The sequence below is a fragment of the Chiloscyllium plagiosum genome, chromosome 25, assembly GCF_004010195.1.
Source record: "Chiloscyllium plagiosum isolate BGI_BamShark_2017 chromosome 25, ASM401019v2, whole genome shotgun sequence".
Classification (NCBI taxonomy): Eukaryota; Metazoa; Chordata; class Chondrichthyes; order Orectolobiformes; family Hemiscylliidae; genus Chiloscyllium; species Chiloscyllium plagiosum.
The window spans coordinates 15,954,140-15,967,669 of record NC_057734.1 but is presented as its reverse complement, the minus strand read 5'-3'; the positions used below and the strand labels follow the sequence as shown (position 1 = coordinate 15,967,669).

The following is a 13,530-nucleotide window of genomic DNA, read 5'->3' as shown; positions in this document are numbered from 1 at the left end:
GTATTAAAAACACTTTATTCAAGCAGACAAAAGAACACAATTCAGTTTGTGGTTCAACTCAATTTAATTAAGAAATTATTCCTTATTATTCATTATCTGAGCATTTCCCAAATGCCCGCAATATTTACTTTCTATATAGATCCATCTGTCTAAGAAAGGTTATCATCCACAATGATCCACATGTTTCATTTGGATCATTAGACTCTCGTTCCTCTCGAGTGTAGGGCTGGCACTCTTCCACAAAGGTGGCTCTCGCAGATCAGAGCAGATTTTCTCCTTGGTCTTCTTGAGTTGCTCCAAGCCATGAGTTGTGCTGCAAGTCTTCCTTGCAAGTCTTCGCTGAGTCTTCACTAAGTTTTGACTGAGGGGCTGGTTTCCAGGTATGTGTGTTTTTATCTCCTCTCACACCACAATTTTCTTGGCCTTTGGCCAATAGTGTCAGAAGATGAATTCAAATCATCCAATAGAGTCACTCCAAGACCTTTCACTATTAACATTCCAGGTGGTGTAAAGTCCATATACTCAGGTAGTCAAGATGCCTGAGAATTTGATTCATTCATCTCCAATACACAACTCTAGGGCTTGTTGTAACTGGCTCCACTTGAACCTTTGAAACCTCTTTAATCTTGGTTTCCACTATTCTCTGTATCTGAGAGCTGCTGGCTGCTGTTTAACTTAGTTTGGCCAATTTTCTGTGGGGCCTGATTTCTCTGATCGGGGGGGTCAGTTTAGATTATTCAATTTTGGGCCTGTGCTCCTTGGCCACAGTACCCCCAGTTGATTCCTTGAAGTGCCTAGCAAAATTGGAATCACAGGCTCAGACCATACTCTCGTGCAGGGATAGATCAAGTCTCAGGTGGATGGCCTAACTCTCTATATACCTGGGCTCCCCATCGTACATAGACAATCATATCCCATTTACTAACTATCCTCCTTATACACATCAAGGAGCTTAATAGTACCATGTACAAATGACTTAATACATAAATTGAGATTTAGTTACTACTTACATACACTGGCTTGACCTCAAGCCTCTGGCAATTAGCAGCACTTGATAGAGTAAAATTCATACTATGTAACAATTTATATTGCAAAGCCTTTGTGAATTTGTCAGTTGTGTTCAAACTTACTGTAATTTTTCTGGAAGGATTTCAATTCTAGTGCCGTATTTCTCCCAATAATCCTCTAAAGTTTGGCTGAGGTCATTACTGACAATGACAAAGATTTCACTCCTCCTGTAGATATTTGTGAGCTTGATTAGGCCTACCATGAATGATAAGTGTATATTAGAAGTTATATGTGAAGGTTCCATACCGGTAATGTTTTAAGGAAGTTGTGATCTCCTATTCTCCCTTTCTCTATACACTACCCTGGAGATGTCTGTGATGGCTCCGATCTCAACAGTGCAATTTAGAATGGTGTTTGTCACATAAGGCATGTTCAATTGAAAATATGAGGTGGGACACACAATTACTTCTTTTGTCTGCTGACATTACCAGAGTGCTAACTACAAGTCTTCCCTCTTTCTCAACATCGTCCAGAAGTGTTCTAACCATCCTCCCTCTCGCCAACATTTTCCATCTTGAAGACTTGTATTGCACTGTGATTTGGTGTTATGATTGGTATCCCAATACCAACCCCACAGTCTTTCCTAGTGTCGTCGTACATGATCTTGCTCAAATGGGTTGATGGGCCAAGGAATAGCTGATAGAGTTTAATCTAAACAAATGTATGGGGTTACAATTTTGATAGGGCAAATCAGGACAGGACTCATACATAATGGTAAGGTCCTGGGGAGTGTTGCTGAACACAAAGATCTTGGAGAGCAGGTTCGCAGTTCCTTGAAAGTGGAGTCGCAGGTTGGCAGGGTATTGAAGAAGGCAGTTAGTATGCTCGCCTTTATTGGTCAATGCATTGAGTATAGGAGTTGGGAGGTCAAATTGCAGCTGTACAGAACATTGGTTAGGCAATTTTTTGAATGCTGCTTTCAATTCTGGTCTCCCTGCTGTAGGAAAGATGCTGTTAAACGTGAAAGGGTTCAGAAAAGATTTATAAGGATATTGCCAGGGTTGGAGGACTTGAGCAATAGGGAGAGGCTGAATAGACTGGGGCTATTGCCCCTGGAGCATTAGGGGCTGCAGAGGTGATCTTATGGATGTTTATAAAATTATGAGGAGCATGAATAAGGTGAATGAGGAGCATGAATAAGGGCAGAGAAGTCCAAAACTAGAGGGCATAGGTTTAAGATAAGAGGGGAAAAATTTAAAAGGGACTTAAGAGGCAACCTTTTCACATAGAGGGTAGTTCGTGTATCGAATGAACTGCCAGAGTAAGTGGTGGAGGGCGGTATAATTACAACATTTAAAAGGCATCTGGATGTACATGAATAGGAAAGCTTCAGAGTGTTATGGGCCAAATGCTGGCAAATGGGACTGGATTAATTTAGGATATCTGGTCGGCATGGACCAGTTGGACCTAAGGGACTGTTCCCATGCTGTACATCTCTATGACTCTATGACTGTAATTATTTTTAAACCAGAGCTTGGTAAGCTGCAGTAATTGACAATTTGAAATATTGGGGTATCTTTTTCCATGAAGCAAGTGTTCTATCTGATCATCACTGATCCAAGATGGGACCTGTCCTTGCTTAGCCTGCTTGCGGTTCCCCCTCAATTATTTAATCATCCAACGACCAGAGCTGCTGCCAACTGTTATCATCTATCATTCTCTGGATGATCTTGTTTATAGTCCTAGCGTGCCCTTCTAGCATCATTATCAGATGCTGGTCTGATTTTCTTGTATTCCTCCCAAGGCACCTTGCTTACTATCCAGATTAATTTTATCCAAGATAAAAGTCTTGAGATTACTATCCAAATTAGTCGATCGAGGATATTGACTGTAGACACTCCTGCTCCGGAAGGTGTTCTCAAATCATTCAACATACCTCTTTTACTATGTCCTGCTGACCTGGGTCTGGCCTCCTCTATGTCAGTCCCTGTTTTCCAGCTTAATAATTAATGGGTCAATTGTAAGTATAATTTCTGAAGTTGGGAAGGGCACCACTCTGACAGTTGGGTTCCATCTAACATCACCGCTATCAATTCATTGTCTATGTTGTCGTATATGGTTTTGCTTGTATGTTTTCTGTTATACACAATTTTGCCTTTGCATTTCAAAACAACCCCACTTTATGGTCCAGGGATAGTCCTTGACAAACGGGTGTGGGTGTACTTCTGGTTGGTTTTAGTCTACTTCTAATTTTGTAGAGGAAACACCTCACATTTTTGTCCTCTCAACTGTTCTATATAGTTGGCTACCACAATAGCTTTGCTGATTTATAAAGTGTGCATCCTTTCAGCGTTCTACACTGTCTCCCAGCATTTCTGTCTTGCAGATCCAAATAGTTGTTTACTGCAATGGTCAATTCACCTGGGCAACGTCTTATTTCGATACTTCCTTAGTACTTGCTCCCACTTTGGGCAGTGAGCCATTTCTCCTTTGTTCCCTTTTACTATTCTGTATCTCTCTCTCGTGGATCCCTAACTATATATTAACTACATTTTTGCTTTCTGCGACTCTGGGTCCCCGATACTTTTTACTATTCCTTACATCATGGATCCCTGACTCTAATTTAGCTTCTCTATACCCTCGACACCAATATCTGGTTACACGCCACCTTGTGCATCATCTGACCTTGTTACTCAGCTTTCTTGCCTTTGCTTTTAGTGGATCCCCAACCCTGTATTAGCCTATGTGAGATTTCCTTTCCAATGGGTTTCCGATACTGTATTAACTCTGATATTTGCCCTTTTCACATTACATGCACTTGGTTTTTGGCCCAATAGTTGGTTCACCCTTCCCCTGTTTCACCCACTTGAATTTCGAGACATCCCATGGTGCAGCTGCTCTCTTAATTCAGGTTCAGACTGGATGTTCAAGAGTTCAAGGTTGGTGGGTGGGATTCAACTTTGGAGGTTAAAGGAATGCGTTTAATCGAAGGCCATTCAGAGACGTCAATGTTGTCCATGCTTTGGACATGACCAGTTTAAATATTAAAATATTTTACTCAAGTGCTCTTGTCAGTGAGGATATAGAATTCGCTTTGCAAACGGACATAATTCTGTTTGCAGTTCAACTCGAATTTATTAACAAAATATTCCTTATTAAAACATTATGTGAGAACTTCCCAAATTCCAATCATTTTTACTCTCTATGTAACTCTACTGGTCTTAGAAGGAATACCACTTGCAATGATCCACATTTTGAACTGGGCAGTTAGAATCTCTTTTCTCTCTGACATAGGGTTGGTTGGTTCTCTTCCAAAAAGGTAGATCAGGGCAGATCTTCTCTTGGATTTTTGTGAGTTGTTGCATGGGCTTCTGCCAAGAGTCTTTCTGCAAGTCTTCCATCCAAGTTTTTGTCAAATCTTCACTGAGGGGCTGGTTTCCAGGTGTGTCTGTTTGTATCTTCCCTTGCACCAGACGTTCCAGAATGTTTTGTGGCCAATGGCCAAGTGGGTCATAAGCAGGGTTCAAATCATCCAATAGTGTTTTGCCAAGACTCTTTACTGTTGCTGGAAGTATAAAGTGCACGTACTCAGACGGTCAAGATGCCAGAATGATTGGTCGACACTTCTCCAATACATAACTCTTGGGTTGATTGTCACTGGTTCCCTTTTGAACTTTTGTAAGCTCTTTGATTTTGCTTTCCATTGTTCTCTGTAGCCGATAGGTGCTGGCTGCTATTTAATTTAGTTTGGCCAATTTTCTGCGAGACCTGATTTCTCTGGTTGTGGATCAATTTTGGGCTATGGATTCTTGAGTACATTGTAAACCTGGACAAGTGACACTTCTTCACATACAAGCTGAGAAAGCAAGAGTTTGCAGGCTATTTTAGTCATTTCAGTTCAAAGTAGCTTTGCACTTTTTTTTATTCTTGGAAAAGTGCCACCTTTAGCAGGGTATGTCCTGTTAAATACTACAAAACATGCAATGTGAGTCAGAATTAGTCAGAATGCCTTGCATGAAGGTTTCTGATACACTTAGCAAATTAACAAGGCTCCTAGCGAGTATAAAGTATACATGCATTGTTTGTATGTCCAGTCCTGGGATCAGAATGAAGAAGGCATACTGGGAATAAAAGCTGCTCAAAATTTACAGTGGTGACCCTGACTGGGTTACTGGCTTCCACAGAATTAAGACAATTTGGATGACTCGCTGCAGAAAATTGCATTTGGGATTGTTAGCTTGCCTATTAGTAGCTAATAATTAGATACTATTGTGGGTTTTAAGTAAACGTTACATTTCACTCCTCAAACTGGAAAAACAACTTTGGGGAAGATGGTTGATAAAATTTGTTTCAGTGATGAAATTAACAACAGTCTCTTGTGACAGGGCCATGAACATATTAAAGGTACTGCAAGATTTCTAATTTGCAAATGGCAAATTCTATTCCCAGCTTTTTATTTTGCCAGTCAATCTATCAAACAGTTGCAGAATTTAGTTTTTGGTATTCATACAGCATTTGGAATTTGTGTGGTTTTGTAAATATGGTATTCAATGTTTCTTTACATTTGTTAGGGGTGCGCTGATGCTTCATTATTTTAATTTTTTTATCAGTTTCGGTTTAAAGTTGTGAAGTGGGAACTGTGAACTAAAGATGACTTTTGGGCTGTAGATAATAGCTAATTAAAAATAAGACAGATCAAAACGACTTTTGTTTATTCATGAGGTCAGGCCTGAAAGTTAATTGCACGTTGATTCCTAGTCAAAAGGCTCTCCACCTGCTTTGTCATCAAGGGAGAGCATTAATTTTGAACAGATAGCAAAGTTAGATGTAGACGTGAGTAACGGGGAATTGGTTACAGGAAGTCTGAAAAAGCCTTTATGCTCAAGCAGATGGCAGAAATTAAATGGTAACTGCGACCTCATGGAGGAGACTGTTAGTCTATCAAGGAGTGGCCAGTGTTGGAACTGGTTTTTGAACTGTGTTTTCAGTGAAAAAGGAATCTGGCTCTTGATACCACAATTATGAAGATCTGAAAGCTTTTTGCCTAACCTCCCATGATCAGCTCTCAGAAGCTCAGAGATAGACAACTAAATTAAAAGTAGCACTGCTTTTATCTGAGTGAACTGAAAATGCCTGTGGAACGACACATCATGAAAACTGCTTAAGTATTCTGGTAATTCTGTCATTTTATTTATCTCTTAACTGCTTGCTTGTCTGTCTGTCTTTTGTGTGAATGGGGCTTAAAACAAAATTTATTGGGTTCAAAGCATAGGCCTATTAGATGGCATTGCTGTTTAATTTTACTCTACTGAAGTTACTATATTGTTAGTAAATTGGTAAGTCTTTTGCTTAGGATATAACCAGCATCTGGAATTCAGATGTCTGGTTAGGAATCATTGGGGTCAATTTTGAGGATCTTTGAAAGTTTTAATTTTACTGTATTGCAAATACAGAGGTAGAAAGGTTGACTTGGTTCAACTTGCTGTTTCTGTGCCACAACACATTTGAGTGTTTATCCGATTGGAAATTAATGGCCATATTGAAAATACATTTAAACAGAGGCTAATACAGATGATATGGATTTTTGCTCTCAATTAAAAATTTACCTGATTGTTCAACAATATACCAAAGTGGTACATCCTGCAGCCGGGTTACCTCAAGTAAATAGCTAGAGGTTTGCCATCTCCATTTGCCCATTCTTATGTTCTTATTGAAGTGATTAACAATCAGAACAGATCCAAATGAAATGGGGGAAATAAAAATGTGGTCATAATGTAGTTCATTCAGTAGCCTTATATATTGAAACTGCAGGTTTTCTTAGCAGTTATGGACTAGTTGTTGTGGTGATGGTGAGAGCAAGGAAACTAAAAGTGCAACAATCTGAAACACCCAGTAATCTGCTCCTGTTGGCTAGCTTTGACAGAAGTTGTTCTCCAATAGTTTGTACTCAATCTTTGTAGCTTGAGTATCCACTTCATCTATCAGCTTTGTATGAGTATTAAATGCCCAGAACTTGTGCAGGGACATTAGTAACTATAATTCCACAGAATTCTGATCCAACAAAATTGTACAGATTAGAGTAAACCTCGTGATTTGTCACATTCTGTTGGGTTGAATTGCAGGAAGACTGCAGACCTGATAAACACTGAAAGTACTCTCAAATATTTCTGTGGCTTGCTCTTGTAGATACATGGACTTAACTAAATCCTCGTTCAGTAGACATTTATGCTGTGCAAAGTCTTCTTTAGTTGCCAGCCAGTGGATAGTATAAGCGATTAACAGAAAAGTAGATATCAGCGATTAATAAGAATGGGGAGAAGAACAAGTGAAGGGAAAGAAAGGGATCTGCTGAAGACCACACTTTACCAATAATCCCTTCTGAAATATGCTGTTTGCAGTCATTTACATTTAAGCTCTGTCACAGTACACCAAGCCAGCCAGCATCTCCCAATTAAAAGGAAAGGAGAAAAAAGCACAGACACACGGGAGGACATAGAATGGAGTTGAGTTAGAGAGAGAGAATAAAGCTGAAAACGTGAGACAAAATGGAGATGACAGAAACAGAAAGACAATTGTCTCTAAATTAATATGTGTAGTGTCACTGCAAATTCACGTGGCACTTATGAATTGAGTTGACAATGGGAATAATATCAGAATTCTGTGGTATTTGTATTATTAAAGTCCCTGCATAAATTTAGAGCAATCAGTTGAGCACCACCTTCTAATTCAAACTAACTTTCTTCCATTGTGCCTTCATTTCTAAAGCCATTGAGTCCACACTCCCATGGGTGGTAAAGTATGTAATATGAAGAGATTGGCCAAAAGGGGTGTGAAATTGAAGCAGAATAAAACTTCATGGAATTCCTTCCTTTTGCCACTCAATCTTAATTTTTTATACTTGGCAGAAGCTTGTTTAAAAATGAGAAGTAGCGGATTTCATCTGTGTCAGTTTCCCGCACCACAGGTGCTGTCATACCTGCTGAATTTCTCCAGCACCTTCAGCTTTTATTTCATAGATCCAGCATCTATAGTACTTTGTTTTTATTTTAGAAGTTCTAGGTGAGTCTCAAGTAATTTATGAGCTCTTTCAAATTCCAACAGCACATGCTGTAAAACATTTACTAGGGAAGAGCTCTTACCGAATCAGCCACAAATGTAAGTAATCATAGAGGTAATCTTTTTATTTTTTAATGCTTCTTATTTACACTAAATTAAACAAAAGAATTTTTCATATTCTTTTGCAATGGCTGGGGTCCAGCTATAAGTCCACATTTCTTCTGGATATGTGTGTGTCTCCAGGTGTGGACTAGCCATCCCTACTCATGATTTGGAGATGGAGGTGTTGGACTGGGGTGCACAAAGTTAAAAAATCACACAACACCAGGTTATAGACCAACAGGTTTATTTGGAAGCACCAAATAATCAGGTTGTCACCAACTGATAAAGGAGCAGCGCTCTGAAAGCTAGTGCTTCCAAATAAACCTGTTGGATTATAACCTAGCATTGTGTGATTTTTAACTTTGTACATCCCTATTCAATTACTTTATTTTTGAGTTTTAATATGAGGATCAACACCTTGCAGAGTCAGGGACTATCTGCAATATATTTAAAAGGTATCTTCAATTTTGACTACTTCTGAACCTATTGGTCCACAGATGCAAGTCATGTTAGTATTTCATTCAAGTGGTCATTCCTGACATGTGCACTTAATGATTGTCAGGAAGCTAATTAACCCAAGAAGATAGCTTCATCAAGCTTGTCATTAACTTCTAGCCACATTAACTACAAAAATTATATAATCTAATGGCAGTTAGATAGTGAAATGAATGGTCATTTTTCTTCTTTCAATTGCAATTTCTCTTGATAGCTGTCTTAAAGTCATCATGATTGAAATCATTCATTGATTTAACTGGTTTAGCAAAAAGGAGAAGCTTATCACTTTATGTTCAGACAGACCAAATGGCTGAATAAACTAAATAACTGATAATCATCCTTTGACATTTAACACTGCTCAGGTCAAGTACGTATCCTTTCAATGCCATCATTCACAATCCTAACAAATGAAGGTCAGGCAAAAAAATGTATCTACAGAATAAAACTGCAGAAGCTCGCAACTAAGTTCTCAGGCCACAAATCAAGTTAGATTGTGTCACATTTATGCAGTGGAATATTTTGTTCCAACACAAAGATATAGCATAAAGGGAGCTTTGCTCCATATTTAACCATTGCTAAAATTGATAGGGGACTTTTTGATAACGATGTTAGATCAAAGTTGAAACTTAGTTCATTTTCAAACAACTGCATTGCTCACCTTCATCAGCAGATGATTCATCTAGAAAAAAACAAAAGGACATTAATAATACGTGGGAGACAACAAGCACTTTTTACACAGCACCACAACATTCTTTACACCTCTGCTACAATCTAATATTTGGGTTCTTTCTTTCTTATTGTTTGCAAAAAATAGTTATATGTACAAAGACTTCTATTATTATTCTAACAGGTGTAATTTAGGGTAAAACACCACAACATTTTAATACCTCATTAATGTTCAAGAGGGTGTCTGGCAAAATGCATCTCTCACAATGTTTGAGGAAACCTATTCCTTTAAGAAAATGCTTTGCTTTCATCATCCATTGTCCCGAAAATACGCCAATCTCCCAAATGCTACAATTCAAAAATATTGCAACAATTTTTGCAGTGTCATTATCCTCATTCAACACAAGGTGGGTATGGATAGGATAGCAGGTAGGATATTTGATGAAAATTATCTCTGCTAGATCCATGTTGAGTTTCACACCTTCCAAATTTGGACCAGCCTAGGATTGAGTTCAAAACTCTCATCTAAAATGCCAAGGATTTGTAATCATTTTGAAGGTGTAAGAGTCTTTCTTCACATCACACTTTCACATTTCCTCATTTCAAGCCATTTGCCTGGGAGCGCTAGCAAAACTGGACTCAATGTAAATCAGGAGGAAAGTGGCTGGAATTATGTCTAACACAAAGAAAGATGACATAATTATTGACAGTCAGATCTTTCAATCTCAGGACACTGATGTAAGATATCTTCAGGGAAGCATCCGAGGTCCAACCTTCTTCAGTTGCTTTATCAATAATCTTCCCTTCATCATGTCAGTAGTGGGGATATTCATTTATGATTTCATAATATTTAACACCATTCATGACTGCATAGATACTGAAGCAATCTGTGTCCATAAGCAGCAAGACCTGAATAACATCATGACTGGGGCTGATAAACAGCAAGCAATATTAATACTATGCAAGTGCCAACCAAAGGCCATCTAGAACAAGAAAAAATCTTGAACTTCAATGGCAGTATCATCACTGACATCCCCCCCCCACCCCATCCCAAACTATCAACATCCTGTGGATTACCATTGACCAGAAACTGAACTGAGCAAGCCACACAAATACTCGAGTTACAAGAGCAGGTCAGAAGCTAGGAATTCTGAGGTGAGAAACACACCTTCTGACTCTGCAAAGCCTGCCCACCAGTTCGAAGGTACAAGTCAGGAGTATGATGAAATGCTCTCCATTTGCCTGGATGAGTTCAACTCCAACAGCACTCAAGAAGCTGAACACAGCCATGATAAAGCAGTCTGTTTGAATGGCACATCATTCATCACTTTCAACATTCACTCCCTCCACCAGTCAACCAGTGATGCATGTGGTGGCAGCAATCCGTACTGTCTGCAAGATGCACTGCAGCAATTTACCAAGATTCCTTCAACAATATCTCCTAAACGTGCAGCTTTCATAACCTAGAATAGATAAATAATAAACACTATCACCTGAAGCTCTCCTCCAAATCACACACTATTATGACTTGGAAGTAGATCAACATTTCTTCACTGTTACTAAGTCAAAATCCCTGGAATTCATTCATTAATAGCACATTGTCTCTAAGGTTCTATCCACTCTGGACAGCATACATTCAAAAAGGCAGCTCACCACCATCATCTTCCCAAGGGCAATAGGGAAAATATGTCCTGGATAAGACCACAATGCCCACATCATGTGAACAAATAAAAACATGGCAAAATGGAATAGGGAAGTACATGACTCCATTCATGATTTGCAATGACTAGCAAGATTCTGTAACTCCATTACATTCCTCAAAAGTCAATTACTAGTCTGTCAAATGACTATAAATTCATCTTGGATCATACTGATTTATAGGCGCTGGTGAGTGAATGTCTATGTGTAGAAAAAGCCATATCAATGATACATGATACTGTAAGTCTCTAATGTACTCTGTGAAAAATTGTGTTTTCCATAAGGAATGATACTTACTTATTTGAGTAATGTGATCAAAATACTTACATTAACTTTAAAATGGATATGTTAAATGAAGAATTTTATATATCTTTATATATGTAATCTCAAACATGGCATAAAATATTTTGTCACAAATAGAATTTTGTTAGCAAAAACAGCCCACTGAAATGTTTGTGCTTCAAAGTCCATTTCTGTCACTGTCTAAGCTATCAGTAACACATAAAATCAAATAGGATAGGTAGACAATTTGTGCAACCCACCTAGGTTTAAAAATAGTGATACGTAAGATAATTTCTAATGAAAAATGTATCCAAACATGCAAACTCTCCAAAACAGATGAATGGTAATCATTGTCTCTAAGGTTCTATTTTTACATCATTTAGCACTTTACTAAAATTAGTTATGTATTTAAAATGATACACATTGCATTAAATCTTACAAAACTTAGAAAATGGAAACATGCAACAGTAAAAACATACCTTTTGTTCCATGATAAGCTTCATGCTGTACAGGCTGTATGTTATCCGAAATATTTTTAACTTCCTGAAGAGCTTCAACATCTGAAATATATTTAATGTGCTGTAGTTAGTAAACCTAAGATATTATAGTTTGTAATTCATCCGGGGCCAAATCGTTATACAAAACATTATTCTGCTAATAAGAAATTCACTTTGTTTGCATTCTAACAGACTTAAATGGATTAATTCCTTTGTTAAAATAGGGGAAATAAAGATGATATGACTGAGAAACAGTTTTGCAATAACTTTGACCACAGTATTTTTCAAGGTTATATCAAGTAAAAATTGAACGATTTGATTTGATGAATGTGTAGAGAAGTCAAAATTATAATGCAAATAATGAGATCACTGACTTTTGTTTCCAAACCCACCTATTTCTACCAGCACCACATCCTTCATTTCAGATTCCACTTTTGATTTCACATAGCCAAGACAGTACACCCCTGTACAAGGGCAAGAGCTACACCATATTTCTGATAAAGTGGCATAATCACATCGTCTCACAACGTTCATCGCCACCTGCTCAGATACTGGCACTGACGATATCTTACATGTTAAAGCTGAGTTGGTATGTGGTGTATTTGTGGAATGTACTGTAGTGAGACTAGGAAAGAAGTGAATTTCTTTTGCCAGCTAATCAGAAGGCAAGGTCACAGACAATGAGGGTTTTGGTGAAGAATGCTAATGAGCACGTACCCTGTGAGCTGGAAAGCATGCCAAAGTTTCTCTCATTATAGTCAAAAATCATGGAACATCAACAATAGATAAGCCAGGACTCTCAGCTTTGATTTTTGGTTAATACTCCAGCAAAATAAGAAGAACCCATAAAGATGCCTTTTTGGCACATTAGGGTCTTTCTTCTTCTTCTTGCTACCTTGAGCTGCCATACAAATTTTCATTTCTTGGTCATAATGTGCTTTATCTACTTTATACAGTTGTTCAAATTTTGACTTCATTTTGCTAGATATTGACTTCTATATTTCAGAGGACCTTCTATAGAATTCCGATATGTTAACAGGAATATCAGGGCTTTCATTCTTGTATTCTTCACAGCAAGCCTGAACAAGAGGACATCTTGCCTTTCAGCTTCTCAGGATCACTGTTTTGCCATTTTGTTGTTTTTCCGGTGACTAGCTGCTAGCGCTGATGCTCATGCCTTATAGCTTTTACCTTTGCAGGGGACTTATGTAGGTGACAGTGAGTCCTTATGAAGGATCCTGTCCGAAACGTCGACTCTCCTGCTGCTCAGATGCTGTCTGACATGCTGTGCTTTTTCCAGTGCCACAAACTGTCTAGGTGACTTATATAGTCTCACAGCAAAAATTTCATGACCTAAATATTTGAGGGAAGATCTTAAAAAATCACATTTGTTTTTCCTTACTTTTAGGCTATAATCTTCAAGTCACTGCAAAGTAGCATCTAAATTCTGAAAATGCTCTTTATCATTTCTCCCAGTGACTAAAATATTGTCTGGTAACACAGGACGCTGTTCAGTAAGCTTAAAATCTGATCCATGGTACATATGAAGCATTCACACGCAGATGTGATTTCAAATGGAAGTTATATTTCACTGCAGAAGACTGTGGAGGCTTAGATCACTGAACATATTTAAGACAAAGATAGATAGGTTCTGGATTAATAAGGGAATCAAGGGTTATGAGGAGAAGGCAGGAGAATGGAGTTGAGAAACATATAAGCTATGATC

The 13,530-nt window shown here is 38.2% G+C and overlaps 1 protein-coding gene across 1 annotated transcript in view; it reads right to left on the bottom strand.

Moving 5' to 3' along the window:
- The window catches only part of LOC122562403, a 209,051-nt gene extending 196,270 nt beyond the window's left edge, over positions 1-12,781 (bottom strand). Inside the window, exons 1-2 of the mRNA XM_043715261.1 lie at positions 12,700-12,781; positions 9,320-9,340 (exon numbers count right to left, since the gene is read on the bottom strand). Coding sequence (XP_043571196.1) covers positions 9,320-9,340; positions 12,700-12,781 — 103 coding nt within the window. The remainder of the gene's footprint in view (positions 1-9,319; positions 9,341-12,699) is intronic.
- Positions 12,782-13,530: the final 749 nt, after the last annotated feature.